General features: G+C 40.8%; 1 protein-coding gene across 5 annotated transcripts in view; it reads left to right on the forward strand.

The window, feature by feature from the left end:
• Positions 1-27,727, forward strand: part of RPTOR (regulatory associated protein of MTOR complex 1) — a 136,234-nt gene that overhangs the window by 42,419 nt on the left and 66,088 nt on the right. For all 5 annotated transcript variants that reach the window (XM_082775074.1, XM_082775075.1, XM_082775076.1 and 2 more), the window contains 4 exons: positions 1,531-1,706; positions 8,435-8,494; positions 19,133-19,233; positions 20,181-20,325. In XM_082775074.1, coding sequence (XP_082631200.1) covers positions 1,531-1,706; positions 8,435-8,494; positions 19,133-19,233; positions 20,181-20,325 — 482 coding nt within the window. The remainder of the gene's footprint in view (positions 1-1,530; positions 1,707-8,434; positions 8,495-19,132; positions 19,234-20,180; positions 20,326-27,727) is intronic.

The raw sequence follows: 27,727 nt of genomic DNA on the forward strand, positions 1-27,727 counted from the left end.
TAACCAATTTGTATTTAACCTTCTTCAGCCATCTACTTATTCCGTGTCTTGCCCTATGAAGAGCTACATTTGTAGGGAACTAAGCAATCTAGAAAATTTGACTTTGGTGGATGTTCTAAGGATGCAAAAATAAAGGTTCCCACTGGGCTTTACCCTCTCTTTCACGCTTACTTTGTAAAAGACTTTTGCTGTATCATTATCCCTAGAAATCCGAGGGTCTGTAACTGCTAGCTGGTACTGTATGTTCACTTTCTGCTTGTCAGTAGTTCATCTCCTAATGGGCAAATATTTACATTGCACGTGTTGCAGCTCCTTTAGTTTGTCTTGCTGTGTAGAAGCCACAAGTTGAGCCCGTCTTGGAGTATGAGCTACTTCTGCATCAGAACAGGGGCAGTACCAGAGCATGACAAATGTCAAGTCTGCAGGGCTTCGCACGACTCAGAAAGCAGAAAATTCATGTAAATGTGCTTCCCACCTGCAGAGCCCATTTATGAGGATGTCCAGAGAGCAAGTCTTTCTTTAAGGAATTAATAGCTATAAGCACGTTGACTGCTTTATATTTATACATCGGTAAAGAGCTAATGCTTTTTCTCACAGTCTCTCATGCCTCTCTTCAAATAAAAGATCTTTTCGTTATTGTAATTATCTTTTTTTAGTTATTAGTGTACAGATTCAGTTTAATGAGAAGTGCAGTAAATATCACTAGTGGAAAAGTAATGACTTGAGCATAGGTTCGTTTCCACCGAAGCTATTGCACCAATCCTTGCTGAAAGCACTGCAGCTCAACGAGGAGCAAGGGCGGGTCTGAGCTAATCTGGGCAGTTTGAGAAAGCCGAAGTGTGTCAGTGCTCCCTCTGGGATTAGAACGGAAAAAAGAATATTTAAAGAATCAGAAAAACTAATAGGTTGGAGAACTTGTGAAATATCACCTGAAACTTCTCTGTAGCTTACTTGGGTGTTTTGCTAGACAAGAGGTTTATGGTTGTGCCAGGCTCTGGGTCTGTAACACAAGCATTCTGTTCCCTATAAACCCCTGTGAGACACCAAAGTAATTTCCTCGAGACAGAATTTTGAAGATGCAACGTATGTATGTGTTTTGAAGACAGAATGTACGAGGATGGTAAAGAATGAGTTTATTAGTCAACTGTATCACCTTAATAGGTTGGCAAAAAACCCGAATTGTTGGTTTTTGAAAGGAATTTAATTCTGTTTGCTTGGATAACACAACGTAGAGATCACTGTGACAGCTCTTTGTTTTGTAGATCCTGAATGAAGGGGCAGCAAAGGTATTGCAGGTGTTAAAATTTCTTTGCCCTATTCATTTAACAATCCTTGAGTACCACAAATCAAAATTAGGAGGTTGAATTGTTTGTTTTGTTTCAGAAAGGCATGGGAAAGATTATTGATGTTTTTCTCTGAATCCAAAGATACTGGACTTGGATAGCTCTTCACTGCTTATTTTTGAGATGGTACAGAAATTTACTTTCCGGAATGACCAAATTCACCACGTAATTTCTTTGGTCTGTTCAGGTGGCTGCAATTAACCCAAACCATCCACTTGCTCAAATGCCTTTGCCTCCATCCATGAAAAACTGCATTCAGCTGGCAGCATGTGAAGCTAATGAATTGCTACCTATGATCCCCGATCTGCCAGCTGACCTTTTCACATCATGCCTTACTACGCCAATCAAAATCGCTCTGAGATGGTAAGTATCTTCCCCATTATTGAAGGCAAGTGCATAATTTGTGTATTTTGTCTGTTGAAATAATAGATTTTTTTTCTTAAGCCAAGTGCTTTATCTAACCTAAATTTTCTCTGCAGTATTCAATTACAGGATTTGAACTATGCATTTGGGATAGCATTTTATTAATCAGAACTAGAAAGGTGAAAAAATTATCTTCTACATATTACATTTTAGATTCCAGCTCAATATCTAGGTTTGCTCAGATTAAGGGATTTACTGTTCTGGGAATTAAATATCTGCTTCTTCAGAGAGCCGAAATAGTACACAGTACAATACAACTCTTTGCAAATTGCCCTTCATACAAATCATATTCCAAATATTGCTGTTGCTGTAAATAATGCAGCAGCATTAAATAATGCTGTAGTGAAAGAAATTGAGCGATAAACCAAAGAAAGATGTTACAGAATGACATACCAAGTTAATTGGGCAGAAAGATGCAAAAGCCTGCTGGAGATAGCAGGAGCTTTCAAAGAACAATATTGTTCCCCAACAGCAGGAGGATCACAAAGAGTTGTGGTGCCGGCTGAGGACACGGTGTGAGATACGCAGGATGTCCCCCCAGGTACACGGCTCCGTTGATTCATTCCTATCAGCACATTTCACTTGATCCTCTTAAAGTTATTTGTAGTCCAGAACAAAAAACTCCAGGTCACTCGCTAGACTCGGTTAGAACAGGCAGAAGCATACAGACGTCGCAGACAATGGTAAACAGCTGAGTCACTGCATCTTCAAGAGTTACTTGGCTTTTGGAGATACTCGTAGTAACTTACAATGCTTACGCTTGCTTTGACTCCTGCAAAGTGAGTTAATTTGACCAGTTTCTGGTGTAGATACATAGTGCCTTTGGATAGGTACGTTTTGCTTGTAAAACATAGGATTAAGTCTTAGATAATAATAAGTCTTTGATAAGTCTTCTGTGACTCATGGCAAAGAGCTTCAGAGACATGAGGAATAGCTTAGAGGGAAGGTTTTAAGAGAGCTAATGAGAAAATGGTTTTCCAACCCAGGCGTCAGGGACGTGGAGTCTGACATTACGGGAGCCTAGGCTAGAGTTTGTGCCAGGGAATGACAAACCTCTGAATAAGTTAGGCAGCTATGTACTCCTCTCATAGCTTTACAGTCATTTTTGAATTACTTTTTTGCTTTTTCTACTGTAAAAATGAATCATGATGTTGTTTTTCTAAAATAGCTAGTCCAGTTACAATACTAGTCACTCATCAAAACTCACAAGTGAGCACTTCCAGACATGCAAGGGACTGAGCCTGATGAGGCAGAGACACTTAATCTCTTCAAATCCTGAGAGAATGGTTGCTTCCCCTCTGGGACAGGGGAAGGGAAGGAGTAGGCTGCCTTCCAATCCAGCCTGTACCTGACAGCTCTTCACTGCCAAGGTGACTGCCGTGACTGGGAGCCTTGCTTGTACGCCCATCTCCGTGCTGATGTGCTGGTGGTAGGACAGTCCTCAACTCCGCTGCGTGAAAATTCTCGAGCTGCCTGTGTAAATTCTTCTCTTTAGAAGCTAAGGAAGTCACCATGCAGCAAAATTCCTTTAGGGGAACTTTTAGAAATACTGTGTTACATATATATACAGGAAAAAAAATATATATATACAGGAAATATATATATATTATATATGTATATTTATATATATATAGAAATATATATACAGGAAAATACAGTTTTACCGTGGAACTACTTTTGTCATATGGTCACTGTTAGATCACTGCTGTCCAAGCAGTGCAATGTGAAGGAATTACAGGTTTGTTTCTGCTGGTTTTAATCCATGGAGACTTTGAAATCTAAGTGAATGTTCCACCTAGATTGTGCAAGGCTAGCCACAGGTGACAATGAATGCGACTTGGCAAATACAATGACTGTAGCTTTTTTCTTTAAAGAAAAAAACATTATTTGAATGGAGTGCAAAACCAGTAAACAAAAACCAGTGAAGGATCCGGCCAACAGAGGTTTGAGTTCAAGTTCCAGGGAGAATGTTTTCATCGAAACTCCATGGTGATGTGGAGAGAAGAATTAAATGCTATACAGGTTGCCTGAACTGAGGCTTGTAATTATTCTGAATAACTTAGTATTGTGCATGTGAGTTAAATCAGAACCATGAAGAAGCAGTGTTATTGCTTAATTTTTGTTGTTTTAACTATTTCATAAAGTCTTTGTGGGAATCCATAGCATGGGCTGTGATCCTGTTGAGACTTAACTGGTTTGTAGCAAACTGAAACTTGTTAAAAATGAGAACTCTTGGTACTGAGAGTTCAGTGTCCTCCTTGTCTTGTGATACAGAACTGTTTCAGTTCACACCATCATTAATGTGGAAATGCAAAGGCTCTGTAAGGGTTGTTTCTGTTGGAAGGAAGTCTCCTCCAAACATTAAACCTGCTTACGCTGCAGTGTTTAATGCACAGTTTACATATATTGAGAGGTGTTTTGGATATTATGGTCTGTTCAGGCATTTTCTGTTGCTTCATCTCCATGGGAATGTGGCTGGATCAGTGCAGGCTCCTGAGCAGAGCTGCTCCTGGCAGAAGGGTGAGATATTTGGAGTTGTCTCATTTGCTTGACAGAAAATGTAAAAATGCTGTTCAGGTTTACAACTGTTAACCTCAGCTGTTCCTGGTGTTGATGCTGGTGGGTGCCATGCTAACTCCTGCTTAGTGAGACATTTCCTACTACATCTAACCTAATGATTATGTGTATTGCTTATTGCACATAAAAAAAAATTGCTCTTTACTCTGCAGATTACACTCCCTTTATATTCCCTATTGATTGGCATTATTACGGTTGTATTTTTATCCGTGCAAATTCTGTAAAGAAGAGCTTGCTTGCAGAGCGTTGTTATTCACTGCTGTTAAACGTAACAGAGGCAAAGCCAGACTCCACTCCAACATTCCAGTTGTTTGAGGCAAACTGTGCACTGAAACAGGCAGGGAACAAAAAATAAAGATGTAAGCCTTTGTCATTAAAATGACAATTTTAATGACAATTAAAATTTAATTTAATGACAATTAAAATTAAAACTCTTTTAATTCAGTCAGGCCCTTTTATTAAAGTTGATCAAGAACCCTACAGAATTCCTTTTGAAATATAACATTTTTGCAATTCCAGACTGACAGGCTAATGAGGTTTCATGTATGGAATTTATGGGCAAATGAAAGCTGGGTGAATAAATTCCTGTACATCCCATTTTGTTCTGTGCTTTGAGAAAACTGATAGACAAAATCACTTATTAAATGGGGTTGCAGATTCATCCACTTCAGCCTTACTTCAGGGAAAGAAAAATTGATGTCAGTGAGAGAAATGCAGGTCAATTGTGTCCTTCTGAAGGGAAAGCACAAAACTCTTAATAAAACTGTCTGACAATTTCAGGAATGTAGTGTATAAGTTCGGGTTAACTTTGTACTGACATTCCAAATGTATGTTGCAACTATATATAAGGTAAGCTTAAAGATAAGACATATGGATCATTAATATTGACCCAACTGTCCAGGAAGGAGACCCAGCTGTTGCAGAAACAGGCAGAAATTAACATCCAGTTGGTGCATTGTTTTGAGCAGCAGATCTATGTCTCATGCACTGTCTAAAGTAAAAAGGCAACTCTGTTGGGAGCTGTGATCAGCGGTGTGTCATATGCTTATGATAGCGCCAGTCCCTTATCACATAAACGAGCCGCATGTATATTGTCACAATTTTACGCATCGGGGAGAAGGCTGTGCTCATCTAAATTGTCTGAAGGACCCACTCGTATAAAGGCTACAGGGCTCCTGAAAAGTGCTGGGACACCCCTCACCCTACCCCACCCAAACCAATAAATAAATAAATATTTATATATATTGGGGGCGCAGACTTAGGAATTTTAGATATGCAGCTGTGTATATTGGAACCCAAATATAACAAGTTTGTAAGTGCCTGGAGAATAGCTCTTGATAGCTCTTGACTCGTGACAGCTGATTTTATGTTGGGTCAGGTAAATATTCTTTTTCCAATGCCTTTATTTTGCATTTCTGCTATAACATTTTGGGGGTTAACTGGACTAATCTGTCTCAGAGTTAAAGAAACTAAATTGAGTTTCAAAATATTCCTGTTTTCTGCACAGAATCTGGTTGAATATTGTTATGCGTATTTCTGCTTTTCTTCTTTATTGCTTGGCATTTATTGGTATGTTTACTCGCAGCTCTAGCATATCTTGCCTGATGGTTGTGCTGAGGACACCAACCATTCACTGGAGACATCACGTTTAGAGCCTTGGAGTGTTGAAAGGGGGGTTGCAGATACAGGATGAGGAACATTCTGTTTACAAGTACATTTTCTTGGCAATTGCTGGTAGCTAGAGAGGAAATGCAGATAGTCTGTTACTGGTTAAATGGGATTTTAATGAACTAATCTTTTTCAAAATGTTCATAGTGATGGTGGAGATTTTTAAAAGAAATCCTCTAACGGTCAAGTATATACACAAGCAGTAAGCACTTGCTGCTTCGCTCTCATTCAGGTAAATACCAAAGAGATCTGTGGTGAGGGCAGAAAGGGTGTTTTTCACTAAGTCTAATGTGATCTGGTTTTATTTCCTTAACTTTGAGGATCCAAGGGCTTGACCGAAATAGCTGAGATCTAAGCTTATTTACATCTTGCCTACAGTGCAGCTCCCTAGGGAAGAGCTAAGTGACAGCTGTACAACACATTTACTGTGTGAAAATGGGTGTTTATACTTGACCCTCAAAGGTGTGCACATCTCGCTATTGCCACTGTGCCAAGCATTTCCTACAATTTCTGCGTTTCTTAAGCATCCTGAATGTCCGGAGGTAGGGGGGAAGCTTTCTGCTGCTTAATCCAACCAGCTGTAATCAAAAGCTTTGTGGTTAGGAGAAATCCTTGCAAAAAGGAGGCAAACGTTTTGTTTGCCCTGTGGCCAATGCACTCTGCTGCCACACGAGATCCTGCTCATCAGCTGTGGGTCTCCTGCTGCCTGGCCCGGAGGAGGCTGGCAGTGCTGCACAGGGCTAGCAAGCTCATCCTTCTTTGACACCGTCTTGCAACAGCTTGCAGCTCTGTCCTATTAATCTGTGAGCTTGTAAAATATCGCTGAGTGAGGTTAGGTCAAATCATAACTCAGATGAGAGGCTTCCAAAGTAAATACAAAATACTGTGTGACATGTTGATAGGTGGAACCATTCTTTCTTTATAGAAAACAAATGTTTCACAGCCCAAAGTTGTGCTGGCTCTGTTTTAATCCTTTCAGATATGTCATAATGTAGAGGCATTGAGCAGAAAAGTTAGAAAGTGTTTTGGCATCCACAGTCTACAGGGAGACTCCAATCTGATTCCAATAACCTAATTCTGCTGTGCTGAAATCTGCTTGCAGTTTTTGTTCGGGAGCAGTGTTTCCCTGTGTGGTTCTGTAATGCAATGTCGCAAGATTTTTATGTTTTAAAAGATTTTATAGAGGCTTCACTCTAGCATTCATAGATAGTTTTATGATTTCTTTTTTTAATGAGGGATAGCATGTGCATCAATAAAGCAGTCTAGAGACCACTTAGGTTTTCAGAGCTCATCCCTGTTCTTAGCAATAATGGATATCCTGCAGGCAATGGATACCACAAGGAAAACTGGAGGGTCCTCAAGGTTTCAAGAACGAGCTATGCACAGCTTGATCTTTAAAGAAGTAATCGCTGTAAATTGTAACTTTTCCAAGGGAGGAGCCTTTTGGATGCGGATGTGGTGGTGAAAGGAGGGACACTTGCTGCAATAATTCCAGCTCCTGCTGGATGCGGAGAGGTTTACCAGATCATCAAATCCCCCAGTACTGCCCAGCCTGCAGAGCCTTGTGTTCCAGCACAGGCTGAAGCGTGGGGGTTAAACATCGACTTGTTAGGCTGGTGGGTCAGGTCACATCTTCCTTAAACAGCAGATAATAGATTTCTGAAATGCTGGGGAAGTGGGCTGGGAACGAAGTCACTTCCCAAATGAATTAGCTGCTTTTTCTTCCCAGAACAATTGCTTTCTGATTCTGCTCTCTGGGCCACAAAACACATCCCCAGGAGCTTTGGAGGAGGGAGGCAAGCAGTGGGAAGCCCTGCTGGCGGTCGTGCTGCCTTCCCACATGTGCCTGGCGTTAGCTGCTGATGGGATTTCTCGAGCAGCAAACACTCGTGCTAACGGGCTTTGTGTCTTCCAGAGCTGGCGTTTCTGAAGTAGCGGTATTTGCAATGCTAAGGAAGTGGAGTCAGCATTTTTTTTTAATTAAATAACTGAGGTGCTTGAACTTGACACATCCCTCTCGGTGTCTGCCTCTCTCTCTTGCCCTGCGTGCTGTGCCAGGGAAGCCCGGCCCGCGCTGATCATTATTCTAGGAGCGTGCTCCTGCCTCCTTGGCACTCCCCAGAGACCGTGCTGGGTGGCTGTGAACCCTTTTCCCTCCGCTGTGCCTCGGAGAACTTGTCACCGTGACAGTTCCAACACCCCAGGTTTGACACCTGATGATGGAAATCGTCGCATAATCATGAGTGTGACAAAAATTGAGGGCCTTGTTCGACTCCTATTATGCTGTGGCAAAGTTTTCTACCCAAACACTATTTTAAAAGCAGAAGCATTGTAATAAAGAAACCTTCTTCCACATTCTTTCCGCTGAACCTTGTCATTAAATATTCAATTTGTATGTTTTATTTTTATTCTCTCCTCCACAGGTTTTGTATGCAGAAGAGTGTCAGACTGGTGCCAGGAGTCACACTGGATTTGATAGAGAAGTAAGCCAAATTTTATGATTTTTTTTTCCTGTTGCTCAATCTCCTGGTTATTTCTAGCATTTCTCCTGTTTGTCTGAGAGGAAATTTCTTCAGGAAGCTTTCTGCAGAGTCCATCCGTGCCAAATTTATCTTTTCTTGTCCTACCACATGTATTTGGGGCCTAGGCCCCAGGGTGGGCACAGCACAGGGGTCGCAGCTCTCCTGCACTGGGCCCAATCTGACCTGGGGAATGGGAGCTGTGGGCACGGGTCACAGCCCAGGGGTCCCGTGCTGAGCAGCCACACATGGCTGGTCCTGGCGTGCTCTGACAGCAGAGATGCACTCACGAGCTGTACGCCCCACATCAGCAAACCCAACACGAGCAGAACAACGCTTACCACTTCTCATTTCATCGCAGTGCTGTCCTATTATGCTTTGTCTGATCGTGTTGTGTTTCAGACTTAGCACCACTGAAATGTGCTATAATCCTTTTACTCAAACAGTATTTGAGCATAATTACTGGTTCTCAGGCAGCTGAGGCAAACCAATTAGGTAGAAAACTGTTCTTAAATCTACTGCAGTTTATACCAACAAGCTAGCCTCTGAAATAATAATTGGCCACTGTAGTCCCTGCTGGGTTTTAAGATTTTTATTTTTTTAATGGGAAGCATGTTCTTAAAGTCAGGGCAGTAGATGCAGGCATTCTAACTCCTTGCAGATTATTTTTGAATATCCTATTCTTGGAACTTTGATACGCACACACAAACTGGCAGTGATTAATGCAAGATCGTTCAATTTCTGAGGAATTTTGACTCTAGAAATATCATTGTCAGGATTAATTAGAACAGGCCATATGTCTACACTTCTGACACATGGATGCCCACAGTCCAGTTATCTTTTGTCTGAGATGAAAACTGTAGAACTGAAGGGCACCCTGAAAGGGGTTAGGAGAGCAGGAACCTGGATAATAAGTGTGTATTCAAAACAGAAATACATTATCATACTTTCTTGTTTTTTCTAATAAGCTTCTGTATGGTGTAGCAAAGTACAGCCATCATTCATTGCTCGTGCTGCCAATAGCAAATGATCTGTTACAGCAGATAATGAGGGTAAGGTTGCATTAGCTAAAATTTCTTGTTCAGGTTTTGCTTTAGTAAATCATTCCCTTGAGTAACTTTCATGCTTTACATTCAGGGGAGGTTAAAGATGCTTCTCAATGCCATTAGTTCTTCCACAACATGTATTTTAGAGAAGGCTTATCAGTATTATCTAGGTCTTTAATCATGCTGATTTTATGTGTGAAAATGTGATCATCTTACCTCAGTTGGGGAAACTAAGTACTGATTCTTGTAAAACTGCATTTCAGGGCACTAATCTTACCAAAATAGAAATCTTTTTCAACTTTCAGGAATAGACACAAGACTTGTAACACTGACAAGCAGATGCATAGGTATAGGTGGTATTTATTTCTTGAGTTCAGTTGTTGGTTGCCTTAATGCAGTACCTGGTTATTCAGGCCACGTATCCAGAGGCTGCTGAACTGGGATGTAGATGAAGTTGTTTCCAGGTCTGGACCAGCACGCTCACAACGACAGATTGTTTTAGAAACCATTTTAGGGAGCTTATTTGAAGAAATAGAAAAGACCTCACCTCATTTTATGTAATAAAAAGGACAATGCACAAAAGTCAGGAATTTCTGTAAACAATTAAAAGAATTAATTTGTTTCTTTGGAGCTGTCGAGCATTCTCTGTATGTCTTGTATCTCGGGGCTGTGCTGAGTTTTCAGGTTCTTTCTGATTGTCACTGTTTGCTCAGCAAGACTTGCCCTCGGTTGCTGCGTGCTTCCAAAGTGTTCAGTGCAGCCTTTGAACTTGAGCAGTCTGCATGGGGCATAAGAGTTTCTACTGCTTGGTACTTTCCTCCAAGTTACATTATGCAACTGGCAGAATGAAAAAATGAGAGGTGTTTACATAATCTCTAGAGCATAAATGAATCTGGAAATACAGGCGTCCTGTAATGCTCCGCAAGCTGGGTGACATGTTGATATATTTCTATGCATCTGTTTTGTTTTCTGATTGTTCTGAGAAAAATAAAGCTGGCATTGCCCACCGCAGCTATCAGAGAAAGTTAGAGCAGTTTCCAGCTGTGTCAGTCTGGGAAAGGGTCCACTTCTGGCTTTTCTCTGAAAGCCATGAGTGAAAATGTGGTGGCTTTTGTCTGACTGTCAAGGAGATGAGAAGCAGGAAGGAAATCCAAGGGCTTGCTTTGCCTGCGTACTCACAGGTGTGCTAATGGGGTCTTGTGGTGGGAGAAAGATAAAATGGTCCTGAAGTTAAAAGTTATTTAATGGGAGAAAGGTGTGTGGTTCCCTGACCATTGCTTAAACGAACAGAGCTAAGGGGCTGTTGTTTTGGCCAGCTCTGGCTGTGGGACACCACGGGTAAGCAGAAGTTCATCCTGAAGCAGTGGGCTCCTTATCAGTGCAGGCTGAGGTCGCCTCAGGTCACTGAATAAATGTGTTCTAGAACAATGGCTATATTATGTTGATTATAATTAATGCATTGCTACAAGAGTGTGTCTAATCAAAGAACATATGGCAAGGGTCAGGGAAAGTCTGAGCCAGGTAGCTGAGGAATCAGCTTCTCAGAACATTTGATGTGCTGTTGAGGGTGGAAAAACTCTTTAAATAATAGGCTACTGAAAATAAATATTATTCAGGATTCTTGATTCTTGTTGATTATACACAGCACGCATGGATTCTGTAGGATCACAGCATGGTCTAGGTTGGAATAGACCTTCAAAATAACCAAGTCTAAAGCTTTAAAAGCTGTCTTCGTGAAAAGACTACTGGAAATAAGTTTCTGTAGGGTATCAGATATTTAAACCTCCTCATCATAATCTGCTGCGTATTACCAGTTGTAGAAAGCATGTGTTATTTTATTGTAGTCCCAAGATAGGCCTAAAATACCTCCTGGGTTGCCTATGTTTATATTGTAATTTATAGTTTAGTTGTCTTTGAAACTGGGGAAAGAGCTTATATTCTAATTAGGCTGCAGACTTTGAGATGAAATTAGTCTGCACCTTCTTTGAGCGGCCCAAATTTCTAATTATCTAGGCTAAAGCAGCATCCTGATGAATAAATATGTGGTGTATCCTGATGTGCATTTATATTACAGTTCTGCTGAGATGAAGCCAAAACAATCCCTAATTTAGAAATAAAGGTCTTTGCTGGAGCCAGGCAGTAAAATGTAAAGAAAAAAAAAAAGAAGGAAAATCTCATGTTGGTGGAGTGCTAAGAATTTAGGAAGCTGTGGCTGCCACTTCAAGAGACCGTCTCCTGTGGCAGCACTGATGTCAGGCATTCCTGCGGGCTGGGTTGGTCTTTTCTGCTCCATGGCAAGTTGTCTTGTCAGCTGTGTCAGCGTAACTTACTGTGGGGCTCCTCAAAGGAACTGGTGCTCTGTTCTGCCTTTAATTTTTTTGGGGAAATGTCCTAGGGAGTGGTGTAACTTGGTGTAGGGTGGGGATGTGAAGCTGGGTACCAAGGATTGGGGTGTACGAGGACACGTTACTCTATATTGCTGCATCAGGCTCTCTCCCACGAAATCACATTCTCAACAGAGTGAGAACAGCATCGTATATTGCTTTCCTGGGATTTTTTCCCCAGGCCCATTTGGTACTTGGCAAAGGGAGGGAAATGTTGTCCCTTGCTGTCAGGGTTTTGTTACAAAGGACCTGTTGTGAATGTCAGCTCTGAGTCATGCAGGCAGGAGCAGCGCGGGAGAAACTTGCCTTGCTGCAGCACATGCTGTTACCTGCTCTGCAAGCAGAGAGCCCATCTTGGGGCTGTCACTCAGCACCAGAAAATCCATTTATAAAAATCACTAGAAATAATAAACTCGAGACTAAAATTAATTTAGGTATTACAGACTGCCACGAACTAAACATTACTGATGTTTTAGCATCTATCGATTATTGATGGGTGATCATTGGGTAGGAGCCAATTTAAAGAGGTAGGAAAAGCAAAATCCCAAAATATCAACAGCCAAAATAATGTAATTGGAGAAAATGCAGAAATTTTGCTGTAGTGTAACAAATATCTTCTGTGCATGCCCTCAGAACTTAACTAATCAGTTGCCTTTCAGAATGGTAAATTGAGGGCAGGTGATGGAGTGCAGCTGGTTACTATCATATTTTTCCAGGTGATCCCAGTTGATGTGCAATTTGAAATTAGAATTATTTAATTAACCATGCGATAGTCCAACTTCTGAAATACTGCTACCTGTTTTTTAATATAGATTTAATAATTCAAAGTTGATTTTTTTTATGTGATTCGATTGATTATTACTTGATTTATACTTTGAAATCTAATTCTTAGCTTGCCTTTGGATCGAATTTAGGCAGCTTTCAGCCGCTTTTTTCTTCTGGAAAATTCAGTGCAAGGCATTAGAGTGCATATTTCAGAATGTAAGTGTTTGGGTAAGTACTGTTTAGTCACGGTGTAACAGGGATAGTGTGCCACGCTACCTGTCTGTAATACGTGGCTCATTAGTACACGAGTTCAGGGAAAACTTTGCTTTTGAAGATGTTATTCCAAAAAGTTTCTGTTCTTTAATAAATCTGGTTTTATTGAAATGGAGTATTTAATTTTATCACCATTGTTACAGGCTATCAGTCTCTAGTGTAGGCAAAGTCTATTGTGTATACAAACTGAAGATCACACTCAACAGCATGGTTTTCATGGCAACACCTCTTTCATATCTTTATACGGAAAGATGACGGGATTGAAAAGTAGCATACAAAGCCTTGCAGCCCTCTCGAACGAATGATTTCAGAAGCTCAAATGTTTTGTCTTTCTCAAGTAGTTTGCCAAGGTTTCAGGCGCCCAATCCCAGCACGCCTGTGCCATTTGTGTTATTTGTGACAAGAACGTGTCTCTGAGCACAGGGGCTGTGTTGAGCGTTTCTAAGCAGTTCATGCCAGTTCAAGAGATTGCCAAAGCACGTACGCTGCGCGTGTTATTGTTTTACAGTTCTCTATGATACATTCTCTCCTTTTTTTCCTGAAAGAATAAAAAGTGAAATCTACTTACAATTTTTTTTCCCAAACTAAAATTATTGTGAATGTCTGCAGGTACAAATCAATGCAGATGCATTTTGTTTCCTGAAGTCCAAGTATCATATTGCATATCTCAACGTTATATGTATTACATTACAAAAGTGGAGGTAATGATGGAACCCATCCACAGGGAAAATCTGGCATCCTTTGAAGTAAATGCTTCCCCTGTAATTAAAGTGATTCATGGGATTTTGCTAAATTTCTGACAAGGACATTGATGTTACACCTAGCACAAGCTCTTTAGTGACCCTGACATTTTGTAGTCTTCACTTTTCACAATAGACTGCAGTGATTTAGGTCTTTGTAAAGGCGTCTGTCAGGAAGTTGATGGAAGTAGCAATTGAGAGTCCAGAGATGTTAAATTGAAGCCAGCAGCTGAGACAGCCTGCCCTTTTTTCCTTTTCTAACTCTCCCTCAAAAATAGATTTTACAAATGAAACCTGCTTTGTCCTTACTGTCAAAGGCTCTCTGGTGATTGTCAAACCATAATGTGAAAGGCACCAGGAGAAGTGGTACCGAGACATAACGGGGAAATACGTTGTGGACCTTTGCAACTTGTGGACCTTTGCAACTTTCTGGCTGTGTAGACGCATGTCCAAATAGAAATTAAAAGAAGCTTTAGTTTAGAATCATAGGACAAGTTTGAAAGAGTTCATTGTGCAAGGGATATATACTTAGTACCCCAGACATAATTCATCTGGAAAATGGCATTTTTATAGTGGAACTCAAAACAGCATTAGTAAAGCAACCTCTGCTCTTTAGGAGAGGTATAGCTGATGATTAAATAATAATAATAATAATTTCAAATAGTTCCTTGTAACTATGGTACAGAAACAGATTGCTGTATTTCTTTCTTGTGATCTTCTAGTATATGTGGTGGGTTTTTTTAATGTCATGCTGTGGTGGAGCTCTCCTAACATGTGGGAAACCTCTGAGTTTCAGTGCAGGGAGACAGAATTCATCTGATGTGTTCAGCTGATGGTCAGCTGATTCATTGCCCTACCATTAGAGTATTTTTGCAGTCTGAGAGTTAAGAATCATTCTTCCGTGATCTGTGGAAGTTTAAACTTGTAATGCTCAAAGATGATCAAGATCTACTGTAATTGAATAGTACTGTGTTAAAATCCCCTCCTTCAATCATTCAATTTTTCATTTGAGTAGTACAAGCTGTCCTCTAGTTTCTGGGATGAGAGTTTGAGTAGTCCAATCTCGGAGCGGAAAACACATTGTATTTATTTTCATCTGCCGATTTATAGTGCTGACTGTTCCAACTTTAATTGATTCCTGTGTGCAGCACAGAGAACAGCACTGCTGCCAATTTCCTTCTAATGGCTGCTTTCTAGTTCCAGTCCAAAATCTGAAAGCTCTGGTAGGGTTTTGTGCCGTTATTGAAATGTATTGCCTTTCATTCTTGTGTTATTCCTCACTCTCTCTACCCTCACCATTAACACCTAATGCATAGGTTTTTAAAGCACTGAACAGCATTAATCTTCACACTACTGGAGCTGGGTACCAAATCAGTATCTTCCTAAATATATATGAGAGCAGAGAGAAAATGAACTCACCTGATGCCACGTAAGATATACGAATGACATCCTGTTAATTTCTGCTTCTTGACTGCAGTCCCTAGTAGCTAGCTGTATTTTCTACAGATCTTGCAGCCAGTCTTAGAAAGCACTGTTGCATAGTGCAAAAATACCAAATGTACTTTAAAATCCCAAATAAAACCTATGCTATACTAATAGGTAGTCATTTTAATCCTTTCAGTGCAAAAATATGAAGCGTGCCTTGTTCCATAAGAAAGCAGATTATTCTAGTCACAAGGACTTTCTAAGACTGGGCTGCTAGAAGCAACTTTGGCTTTCAGCCTGTCATTTCTGCTTAGTGTGATCAGTAAGATAAGTATCAATGCACAATTTGCATTTAATAAAGATAATCTAATATGAACTGTAAGCAGAACTCTCCATCTGGTGTAAAGATTTGAACTCCACCATGAAAATGCTGTTTCTATTTCCACTGAAAACTGGCTTGAAAGTGGCCATCAAGAGGTTTAAGCTCAGCATTTGGCTTGCTAGGGAATCTCAACAAGGAATGCTTTGGTTTCTGGTTAATAAAATTCCAACTTAGGAAATGCTGTTATTTTGCTGCAGAGGGTGTTCTGCAATGCAAATATTTGTGTGAAAACCTCATAAGAGCAGTTGTGTGGCCTTGTGTTCCCTCTGCTTGCTCTGGGGGAATCAGTTAACAAACACTGTTTCAGAGATGTGTATTTTTCCTCTGATATCAGGACAGACAGGATTTTTCTTATAATATGTTAATGTCTAGCAGTTTCAGAGCTGTCTTTGTGCAAGGGAATATGCTTCATCTGAACCTGCATGGGAAATAATGCCACCATACGTAGCAGAACAACTTACCACAGACAAAGCACTTGCTCTTCATATAGATTGTCTTGATATTTTTAATACATAAAAACTTCTTGTGAGAAGCACAAAAGCATTAGAAAACACATCTGAGACAGGTGCTCGGGATGGAGCCAGAAGCTGTGAGATGCTGAAGTTCGCAGCCACTTCTCTTCCTTTGAGTAACCTTGTACGTGTGGATTTTGAGTCACGGTAGACTTTTTTGTCTGGTCTCTTAGACCACAGAAGGAGCATTGGTCCTGTAGTTCCTTTGGGTTTCTTGTTAAGGATGAGCAAATACAGCAGGAGTTCAGCTCCTGGAAGAAATAAATTTGGGTGACTTTTTTCAGTCTACAGAAGCAAGCACCTCACGAGTGCCAAACCAGACTGGTGTCTTTCTCTCCTTTGGACATGCCTAGGCAGTGCCGTACCACGTCGTCAGTTCATACTGACAAGTGAGCAGCTAATTTTGGCTACTGCAGAAAGCTTTCAGATTCAAATCTGTCTCTCCATGGACTGCAGGCTGAACCTCTTCAGTTTCTATCGTGTGTCGTTGGGATGCTGCAGAAGAGGTCTGTGCTGTTCTGCCTGCGCTGAACGTGCTCCTGTCAGGCTGCTGTCTCTGGTGTATTGACGCTTGGAGTAATAAATGTTAATCCCAGTGGGAACAGTCACGTTATCTGCTCTGCCCTTCTGCGTATCTCAGGCTACAGAATTTACCTGGCTACCCCTCAGCAGGGCCGAAATAGCTGATGCTCCTCTGAATTATGTATAGCTTAAACCTCTGAAACACGAAGGCTCAGTTGCTTCCCTTTCTTTTACCAGTTAAATGCTCTTCTTTCTTCATCTCCTAGTGTAAAGTATTTGTTAGCAGCAGGATTTTTCCCTCTCGTGGGTGTTCATCCACAGTGTTCAAGTTGTTCCTTGGTGTAGGAATGACCTTAAATTTCTCAGTGTGACATCAATTTAATGTCGTGGTTTTTTTTATCTTTTCCTGCACCTGATATGTTTTGTATGTCCCATTTTAAATGAATGCCAAAGCATGACTACTAGGCACAGCATTCTCGTATCAGTCTCAGCAATACCAGGCAGCATCACCTCTCCTCCGCTGCTCTGTCTTGTCCATCACAACACACTGCTTGGCGTCTACTGACGCCAGAGATTTTGGAAGAGAGGTTAACATTTGAACTAGGTTTTCTTAAAATCTTCTTTTATATGCAAGTCATCTTATAGCCAAAATATATATGTACATATTCACATATAATACACATGCTTGAAAGAATTGTTCTGGTACATTTCTGAAGAGAGAAGGGCCATTAGCTGCTACAGTCACAGTGAAGGTCTTCGCTGTGACACACCAAAATGTTATTTCAGCCCAGTACTACTTCTGTACATTATAGTCAGCCCCTGGCTTTAAGGGAGTGTACTTAAAAGTAATTATTTATTAGATGTTCACGCAATGTGCAGCTCTTTTATCCCTGTAGAATCAGCAGCTGGTCCTCTGCTTTTGCTTTGAGAACGAGGATATCTGCATGAATATTTCAGCTTTCGCAGGATTTGAGGTTTTTACATAAAATCTTAAAAAAAAATAAAAAATATGAAAGAACAACAACAAAAAAAAACACCACCTTGAACATTTTCAGTGAATGTCCTATGTGTTTGCAGGGACAAGAGTAGATCGCTGCTTGGAAAGCCGCCAGCCCGAGTATTGATTAGTGCCACTTTTTTTCTACTTTAAAAATATTTAATACAATTAGCCATTGGATTCCTCAGCATTTTTAGTACCTTGCTACACCACAAATAGACTCCAGATCTGTACTGCTGACAAGAATTGGGTATTTTTAGTGTTGACACTGCACTCCCTGTTTGCAGCCTGTGTCGGCAGGCCCGCTGACCAGCAGGAGGAAGGCCGCGCGATGCCGAGCTGCCAGAGCCGCTCGCAGCAGCACTGACGGTGCCTGCTGATTGCTTCCCCTGCACGCTGTGCAAACAGGCCTCTGGCTCTTAGGAGAAGGAATTCAGCCTCCTCAGGAGGAAAAGAAAAATAGAGCACAGTAGAAAGAAACGTTATTTTCTTATATTTTTTTAGACATGCAGGTACTGGCATGGCACAAGTGATTAAATTATAGTGACTGTACACAGCGTATTAATATCACACTGTGATATTTAGACTAGCACTATGCTGAAACCTGGACTAAATAAATAGTTTTCTCTAAACAAGGACCAAGCCTTGCATATAGCCAGCATGAGGGCAGAATGTGCTGCCTTGGTTTCTGCTGTGGCTTTGCTATGGGAGGGCTCCAGAGTGCAGCATTCAGGCAGCATTTTGCTTTCTTTGTTAGGAGGTGCTTGTCAATGGCATCTTTTTCACTCAAAGTTCAGCGATGCCTGTTTACAGAGCTCACAAAGAACGTGCCTTTTGCTGGCACCTTTCTGTGAAGCGGCGTGTTAACCTTAAATTCAGTTAAGGAACTGGCATTCAGTTGACTGATTTCTGTGAATGCCAAGGTGTTCATCAGAAAGGTCTTAGCTGCAGATAATGTCTCCCATTTGAACTGAAAAGCTGCTGATTATGCTTAATAACTCCATGCTTAACAACCTTTTAATCGAGATACTATATATGCATCTGTGTACAGCGCTGATGGCCAAGCAATGAATCCCTAGCTAAATTCACAATGTCAGGTTTTTGAGGAGCATACTGGGTGGCAGACTGTGGCTTTGTAAGAAACAGCAAGCGTGCCCCCCAGCTCTAGTAATTAATCTTACAAGCCACTTTGTATGTAATATGTTTTGAAAAAGGACAGTTTGTCTAGCAACATTAATTCTTGCTTTAACTATTTTGGTTATGATACCACTATTGCCTACTTGATTACAGTAAATAGGTGCTCTGTGAAAGAAGTAGATAAAGATTTCATTTGTTGCAGCATCTCCCTTCAGAAAACCTCTCAAGTGATAAAAGGGTGGGGGGGAAACCTTTTAGCACTAGGAGAATTAAGGTTCTGGAATATGGTCTTCCAAGTGCCTTGACTGAAGCTTAGAGGTGTGTGTGTGTGTATTTAAACAAACAGTGAAAAGTATGTATATTTAAACAAAAAAAAAGAGGAAAGCTGCTTATCCCTCCCTTCTTCTCCTGCCCCATAGGATTCCTGGAAGACTGAATGACAGGAGAACTCCCCTGGGAGAGCTGAACTGGATCTTCACAGCCATCACAGACACCATTGCGTGGAACGTCTTGCCTAGAGGTAGGACTCAGGCAGGTGAATCAAGTTTTCATCAGCACTGAGCATTACTTATTCAAAGTAGGATGAAGAATTAGATAAATGAGACGCTGAAATAAGGAGAAAATTAAAGCCTGATATTAAAAGAGCAGATCAGATGTGATCTTAAGGCTAGTTGAATTCTTTATGTTCATTCTTCTCAACCAGAAGAACTTTGGTAACACGATGAATAAAAACAAGAAAGACTTTTTCCAGTGCTAACATTCCTTTACCTTGAATAATTTTCTTACTGTATTTGGAAAGAGCAATCTATTTTCTTCCAGCTTTTGTTAGTATCATGCATAACGTTGTTTTTTCCTCTTTGCTGGTAAGACAGTCTGTCTTTAGCATGAGTAACTTCATCCCGTTTTTCTCCACCTGTTCTGCTCTGAATTCATTCTTCTGGAGCACGAGTGGCCGAATTTGTATACAGTTTTCCAACTTTCACTAATGCTCATTACTGCACAAACACTTCTTTGCCTCTCTGGAAGATAGTGTTTGTTATCTTTTAGTATTCATTTTGGCTTTTCATAAGCACACCAAACTGCCAGTTAACAGGTGTTTAATTCATCATTAAATAGTATGCACAAGTCCTTTTCTCCCTTATGAATCTCCAAAACCTTAGGGAAAATGAGTGTAAGTGAAACACTGAAAGAGAAATTTTGTCCAGAAAAGGCAAATCCAACCTGAGCTAGGAAGTGCTTAATTCTTTTAATGAAAAGTGAAGAGTAACTGTGATGTTCTAAGGGAACTCAGAGTGCAGATGTACTTTTAATAGCTGTGATATCGCATCACTAAAAAACAGTTGTAGATTTCTTGTTACTGGAATAAAATATTAACACGTTTTTATCATTTAAATGATTTTTACTTAATACCTAGAGCACTTGAGTTATAAAGATATGTATATAGTAATTCATGCAATCTCTTGACAGATCTTTTCCAGAAGCTCTTCCGGCAAGACCTGCTTGTGGCCAGTTTATTTCGTAACTTTCTCTTGGCAGAAAGAATTATGAGATCTTACAACTGTACCCCGGTCAGCAGCCCTCGTCTACCTCCAACGTACATGCACGCAATGTGGTAAGTCGCACAGCCCGGCTACAAAGGCTGAGTGCTGATGCCTTAAGGAGATTTCAGGAGCTGTACTCAGGAAAGATTGTTACTACTTAAATCTACACAGTGCTTTACTGATTAAGTCACTGGATCAGAAATGAAAGAGCATGTGGCAGTGTTAATACCCACCTCCAAATGTATGTCTTTGTGCATACATAATTGTAATGTAATTCTGTAATACGGAAGCTTCAGTTCAGCTATGTAATCTTTTATCCAAATAGAAAGGAAGTGGGGCATCTGCTACCTTTATTTTCACAAAGCAAAGCTAGTCACCTGGAATTGCAAAGGGTGGGAAGAGCTGGGGTCCAAGGGAAACATTCTTACTTTCCATTGTAGAAGAATTTTTTTTACTGCAGAGTTCATCTACTCTCACTGTTGCTTTTAAGATGATTAACAGAAATGGATTGCAATGGTGCAGTTATGGAAAACCTCTTAAATGTGGTTTTGGCTATCAAACAAATTAATTAAAAGCTTACTTTGATGCTAGAAGAGTACAAAATTTGGCTAGCTGCAGACTGGTAGAGTCAAGCTAATGTAGTTCTTGAAGGAGAAAATGATAGCTGTGTAACTTGCTAAAAGGCTAATAAAATGACAGGTCTAGGTGAGTGGGCTTAATGTGCCTGCGGTTTCAAAATCCTTTTGATAAGTTTCCTCCATAAAAATGTGGGAGAAAATAAATGTAGAGGAGATATGAAGTGATGACAATCAATGCAAAACTGATAGCAACGTCACCAATTTAAATTATTTTGAATGTTTTCTCTAAGAAATGTAGGCAAGGTAACAGAGAGCCCCGGTAGCATTTGCAGGTGCAAGCAATCAACAAGGAGGCATTTGCTGGTAACACAAAGTTGTTTTAATAATTGAAAAACATGGAGATGGTAGGATAGACTTTGGATATTTTTTTTTTGCAAATAGGATAGCCTTGCTGAATGCGTTGTGTGTTTGTACATGGCAATGTTCTTAAGTGCTTTGAATTATCAACTTCTGAGGAAAATCATTTCAGTCACTTATAAATATGGGGAGTTGTTTTATCATTGTGCAGTATGAGGCACTGGGAAATCTGTGAGTGAAAGGAGTAGAAGAAAACCTGAGAGTTCCTGTGGTGTCTTTCAGATGACCTTACAACTCTACTGGGCAGAGCTTGAGCCATGGAACTGTGCATTCACAGTTGCAGTAGAACGAGACATGTTTTTGCTGAAATTTTGAAATGAATACAGTAAATTTCCTGAGTTATTTTTAGCTTGCTTATTGCCAGTGTATTAAAAACCTATGTTTCTGGTTCCTAATGAGCATATAGGTCCTGCTTATTGCCAGCATACTAAAAGCCTGTATTTGTTGTTTCCTATGGAGTATAACTTGATGTGGTGTTGCTGTCTGGGTGCTGAAACACAGGAATAGAGCTCAGAAGACCTGGATCCCTACTGTGTCTCTCACAGACCTGCTTGGTACCATGATAGATTCTAGAAAGGCATTCTTCTCATCTCGTAGTTCTTCCTTGTGAGAAATGGAGCTGAAAATACCTTTGTAAAGCCATTCAGACCGTACCACAGGATAATGGCATTGTTGCTGATTTTTAGGATTTCTGGGAAGAAGAAATTCCTCAGGAAAGGTCCCACGTGCAAGGCTTTCCTCCTTGTGAATAGCAAACACTAGCAAAGGAAAAAGCAAGTGCGCAGAGAATCCCCTGACACATTTTTTTCTATGTCCTAAAAAAAAGGAGCCATTTGAATCAAATCCAGGAAAGGAGAAAATTCCACTTTTTCAGAGGTGGCTCAGTTCATTATTATGAACGTTCAGAGAAGACAGATTTAGAAACTAATTTAGGCCTCACTTAAATACTTTCTAAAAATAATCCTCTGCTCTTTACCCATCACCTTTCATTCAGTACTTTTCTATCGGATTCCAGATCTGAAACCTCCAAACCCATTTTGTTATTTAGATAAACTAGATAATGTGGCTGGGAGGAGGGGAGACTTGGCCAGATGGGTATTGAAAAGAACCGAAACTTTGGAGCGATTTGATCATCGCCTTGCAAGTTGCTGCTTTGTTAAGTGGTGGAGGCTGCGTGGATGATGCAGCAACTTTCTGCTGGTTGTTGTTTTATGGAGACCTTCCCACAGGGATTTTGTCGTGTTCCATCTCATCCCCCCACATGTCAGACTGAATATTTTGGGGAGTGAGGCGAGTCCTGGCCGCTGTTGTCAGCAGGTTTGATCTGCAAGATGCAGGCAAGAGCCTCCAGGGTTCTCTCCTTCAGCATTACAGATGCATAACGAATGCAGGTAGCGTCTCTGCAGAGTACCAGGCAGTGCTCCTCAGGGACCTGGCTCCAAACTTTAAGGGGCTTCCCCACCCCTCATGGCATTCCTCCTCTCTTCTGTGCTTCCTGGGTGGTGTTTGTGTTAGTGCCTCGTATCCCCACTGCTCCCCTGTAACCCTGATCCTGTGTGCACCGGGTGCATGCTCCTGACTTGGTTTTTGTTTTACTGCTTGCAGCTTAAATGGTGGTTTGAAGTGTAGCTTCTCCTGTACATATTTGCATATATCCTCCCTTCCATTATCCTCTGGGTGCCAGTCTGGCTTCCTGGACTTTGCTGCTCCATTCACAGTGTTCGCAGAGGATTGCTGAGTTTCTCTCCTCGGAATAAAAATGGGATCTGCATGTGGACCCGATTTGTGTCCCAGCAGAAGGCTGACTGGAGAAGCAAACTACTGTTGTGTTAGGATATTTTTTTCACTGTGTTTTGCAAAGTCATAAGTCAATGCCAGCGTTTCACTGGAAGCAGTAACACATGAACTTCCCATAAGCTGCCCTGATCCCCCTCCTTATCTCAGGAGCAGCAGAGAATCTGCCCTCGTGATGCTCTGCGCTGGCCTTGCAATTCTCACCGTTACTGGCAGGAGCTATGAAATGTTTTTTCTGCTTGACTGAAGCATCAGTTTACCTTATGAATAATTATGCCTGCCCCTCTTCTGAAGTTAAATCTGGACCATTTGCTCTGATTTTGCTTACCTTTGGGCTTGTTTGATAATTTTGCCGAAGTCACATGTCTTGAGAGTCTTGCACAGGTGTAATAGAAGCGCTAAGGTTGTTGGAGGTATGAGTGTCTGTCTTTTGAGTCCTTTTGAAAACAATTTTTTAAAATTGTGACCAATTAAATCGTCATTCTACGTAATTGCTCTGGGAGACCACTGCTACCTGTTTTATTAATTGTCCTTTTCACTTAAACAACTGATGAAAAGTGAAAGCTTAATTTTTGAGGGAAAATGTGACCCACAAATTATCTGTCCTTATATTTCACCAAGAAGGGCATCACATTTAGGAATCAGGAGAGCTGAGCTATGATCCGGTCCTGCTCAGTATATTGTGACGTGCTGCTTCATTCCTCCGTGTCTGTCCTTGGTTGGCTTGCTCTGTTTTACCTGCTTTAGGTGTAAACCCTTCCAGGCATGGGCTGGTTGTGTCCGTGTGGTGCCTGGTGCTGTAGGTTCTTGTATTAATATTAATATATATTGATTGACTGGCTGAGCTATGCAACTTCGAGAGTTGTTTTGTCTGTTGTGCAGTACAAATAGGAGGCCTGATGCTCTGTCAGCATCTTGGTCTCAGTTGTGATGGATTATGGTTTATACATTACTGCTGTTGGCAGCAAGTTATATTCATGGCCTTTGAATAGACCCAATAATGTATTTAGAAATATGTCCTAACATAGGACATATATTAAGAACGAAGTACCTTAATTACACTGTGGAAGAACTATGATATGTCCATAATAGAAATATTGCAATAGTATATAAACCAAGCATGAAATTCCAGTTGAAAGAAAGTCATAATATAGTGCAAATAAAATACACTTGAAATGGTAGCTGAAAGGGAAGTCATAATACAGCAACCCAATTACAGGTGAGAGAGGAACCAGAGTCTTTGTGGGGGTGTTGCCAAGTAGATGCAGGTCTGCTCACTGATTTCATGGAGTAATGAGCCTCAGTTTGGCTGCACAGAAAAGTCTTAGCATCTCGGCAAGAAGTGATGGTTGGAAAGGGTATTTGGAGCAGTTTGGCATTTGAAGAATTAGGTTAATTCAGATTACACTGTTGATTTAACCAGGTATTTTGTGTGTCTGTGTTAGACCACTGGTGGTTCCTAGAAATGTTAAAAACTACAGATAGCTCAATGGAGGGAAATGTAGGGCAAACACAGCAAAACGTGTGCTTTAAGTTGCAGCTACGGTGAGGGAATGCACTGGTAGAAGGATTTTGTAGTTGTGCCAAATATTCATAGCAATAAATATATCTGTATTTCAAAAATAGCTGTCTGAGCATCTCCCCAGCTGTCTTCCCCTAAAGCAGGCTTAGGGAGTTCACAGTGTCACTGCGAAGCAGGTGAATTTAGGCTGAAATCTGAAAATTCCATCAAACAGGGTATGTTGTTGAGTTGTACTTGCAGAAAAACATAGAAAATCTTGTCCGACATATTTGCTACAGAGTGAAATATTTAACAGTTCCAGGAATACAAACTGTGAGCAGGTACCCTGGTGCCTGAGCCCCTAGACTACAGATGGCTTCAGCATCTCCTTAGCTGCTGCTTAGCAGTAAGAAATACCATTTTTCACTAATATTATGTGCAGTGCAATATAATACAAGCTATTCCCAGAAAAAGACAGAATGCCAGAAGATGTCAATAATACTTTATTAAATAAAAAAAAAAAAAAAGTGACACGGGAGTTAAAAGGATTAGACACTGACTCAGAAAATTTTAGTTGAATGTGAGAAAATCTGCCTTCATGCTCTGCCAGCTAATATAGCACATGTGGGTGAAGGAAGACTAAAGCACATCTCTAACCATGTTTCATTTATGTTGCTGAAGTATTACTGTGGGCTCTCATTTCTGAATGTTTCATGGATTTACACAATAAAATGGCCATTGAGCAGAGCTGGCATTCGCGGCCTTCTGTTCCTTGTGTACAAGTCCAAACTTTGCAGCACCCTGGGGGAAACAAAGTAAAGGCAGCTGGATGAATTAACATTAAGTTAATAAAAGTTTAACCAGTCCTAGTGTAATGAAATTGGTATTGGGGAAGGGGGAGAGATGGAGCCTGGGGACATGCGAACGGCGACTTTGTGCTGAAGGGCTAAGAAATACTGAAGCTGAAATAAGAAGACATATTTCTATCTTAAAATGAGAGAGTGACTGGATTCAGGAGAGCTCTTTCACTGTTTAATTTTTATTGTAGAATTATGAAAGAGCAATGTTCTTTCTTTTTTCCTTCTCATATATTCAGAAATGCTGTATCCTTTCCCAAGACGATAGCTGGCATCTTGTCTTTTGAGGACCTTGTTGAACTGACGGGTCGGTGCAGGGCGTTGTTGGTTTGTGTTCTGTACAGACTGCTGCCTCTATTGCTCTGCAACGGGGACGTGGGGTTGTTGGGAGAGTGCAATAGTGAGGGAGGGAAGGACAATGCTGCGGTATTACCCAGCTCTTGAAGCTAATGTAGTGAAAACAAATCTTCCACAGCACTTTGCAAATAGTAATCTCCACGAAGAAGGAAGAGAGGTAGCAATCTCTTGGGCTGGCTTTCATAAATCACTTCTAGGACACAGTGCCACCCATCCTTGTTCCCCTGCTGCTCCCTAATTTATCTCCTGTTTGTGTGCTAAAGTGTAATATTAGTTCAGAGAGCATATCTACAAATTGCCTACCTTTCTAGTTCCCTTTGGCATATTGAAACAGTCAATCACTTCTCCTACTACCCATCACCAGCAGGCATTATTTTCACCATGACTGTATCGAGCAGTTTTCCCCCTCTGCTTTTCTCCATGTACTCAGTGGCACCAGTCCTCTACCATTCTTTTGTGGCTTGTTTTGAATCTTTTAATTACCGTAATGCCTATTTAAAAGCAGTCATTTATTTTGCCAATGCAGTGAGTTAGCTGAGTGACAACTCGTTCATGAATTATGCAGCCCAAAGTCTAGCAAGCAACGTGTAGCTGTTCTTCTAGGGGTTGGAAATAGCGTGGTGTGTACTTCGGGCAAAACTGGTGTTTACTCATGTGTCTCGTTGGGTGGGCAGGTTTTCTGTCTTGTTTCTTACGGAGAGGAAGCAGAAATGGCATGTTGGGCTATTTCGGAAAGGCTGGAGAATCATTTTAAGCAGTTGAATTGATGAGAGTCTCTTAAGCAGTTGATGTTAATCAGTAGCTCTCTAGTCTGTGATGAGCAGTAACGTTAAGGTTTTATGTCGGTGGTTACACTCTTTTAAAAGATTGAATAACATCAGCTGTGTGGCCACATTGATTTTTAATGGCCTGTTTTTTGAAGCATAAAAAGAGATTTTGTTTTAATCTACTAAAAGCGCTTTTTAAATTTTAGTTTGTTCTTTCTGATAACATTTAAAACCTTTGAGAATTGACCTTGCAGGGCTGCTTTAGACATTTTTATAGCAGTATTAGTGCCTCTTACCTAAAATGACTTTGAGGAGCTCAGCATCTTAGTTCTGTGCCTCTGCAGTATAACGACCCACGCAGAATCCTTTTATAGGCAGCCACGGTAAGACCAGTTGTCTCTGATCTCTAAGCCCTTTTCCTCCCTCCTAGTAACATTTGCCTCAAAAGGCATTGTGTATTGGCATTTTCTAAAGTCTGAGAGAATTTCTTCAGGTGATACTGCCCATTCCTTCAAGCACCTGGTAGTCAGGAATATTCATTCTTTGCTTGAAGCAAAATTATCTTTATAATTGTACTAATTGACTTTTCCTCAACGAGGCATAAACATATCTCATCAGTTCTGTGTAAACATTTTGGCTCCAGCATGGGACTTTACTGAGCATGTGGGAAGCATTTGTTGCCTGTGCTTTGATTGTCTCTTGACTACCTCTTAATTATATTGGCAGCATATTGTCAAGTGGAAGGCAAACGCTGTGGAGCGGAGGGACAAGGTCTGGGACAGCTAAAACGAGCTGCATCTCTTGAATCCATAGAAAAATGCAAGAGCCTTGTCGTTTATTTTTCTGTCTAATTGGAGAGGTTGTTTTTAGCTGAGAACAGCTGCCAGTTAGGCTAATGGGATAGATTTCGCTCGGTAATTCTGATGGGAGGATTTGTTTGACTTGGAGCAGGGCGATTTAAGAACTTACTAGAGCAGGTAACTGAAATGCACTGTATCGATTATCACATCTGGCCTTATGTCTGCAGGCGTTCCTAGAAGAAAAACTGCTTAAGCCTATTGAGGTAAACCCATGATGGCCACAAGTCATTAAAGAACAAATGTGTCTGGAGAGTAAATTAGTTTCTTTTGTTTAAGAAACCCAGGAGGTGGTGGGCTAACTTGCTAGCCTCTCAGAGTGCATAAATTCATATGTTAAAATGA

The sequence above is a fragment of the Aythya marila genome (assembly GCF_965140915.1).
Source record: "Aythya marila genome assembly, chromosome: 18".
Classification (NCBI taxonomy): Eukaryota; Metazoa; Chordata; class Aves; order Anseriformes; family Anatidae; genus Aythya; species Aythya marila.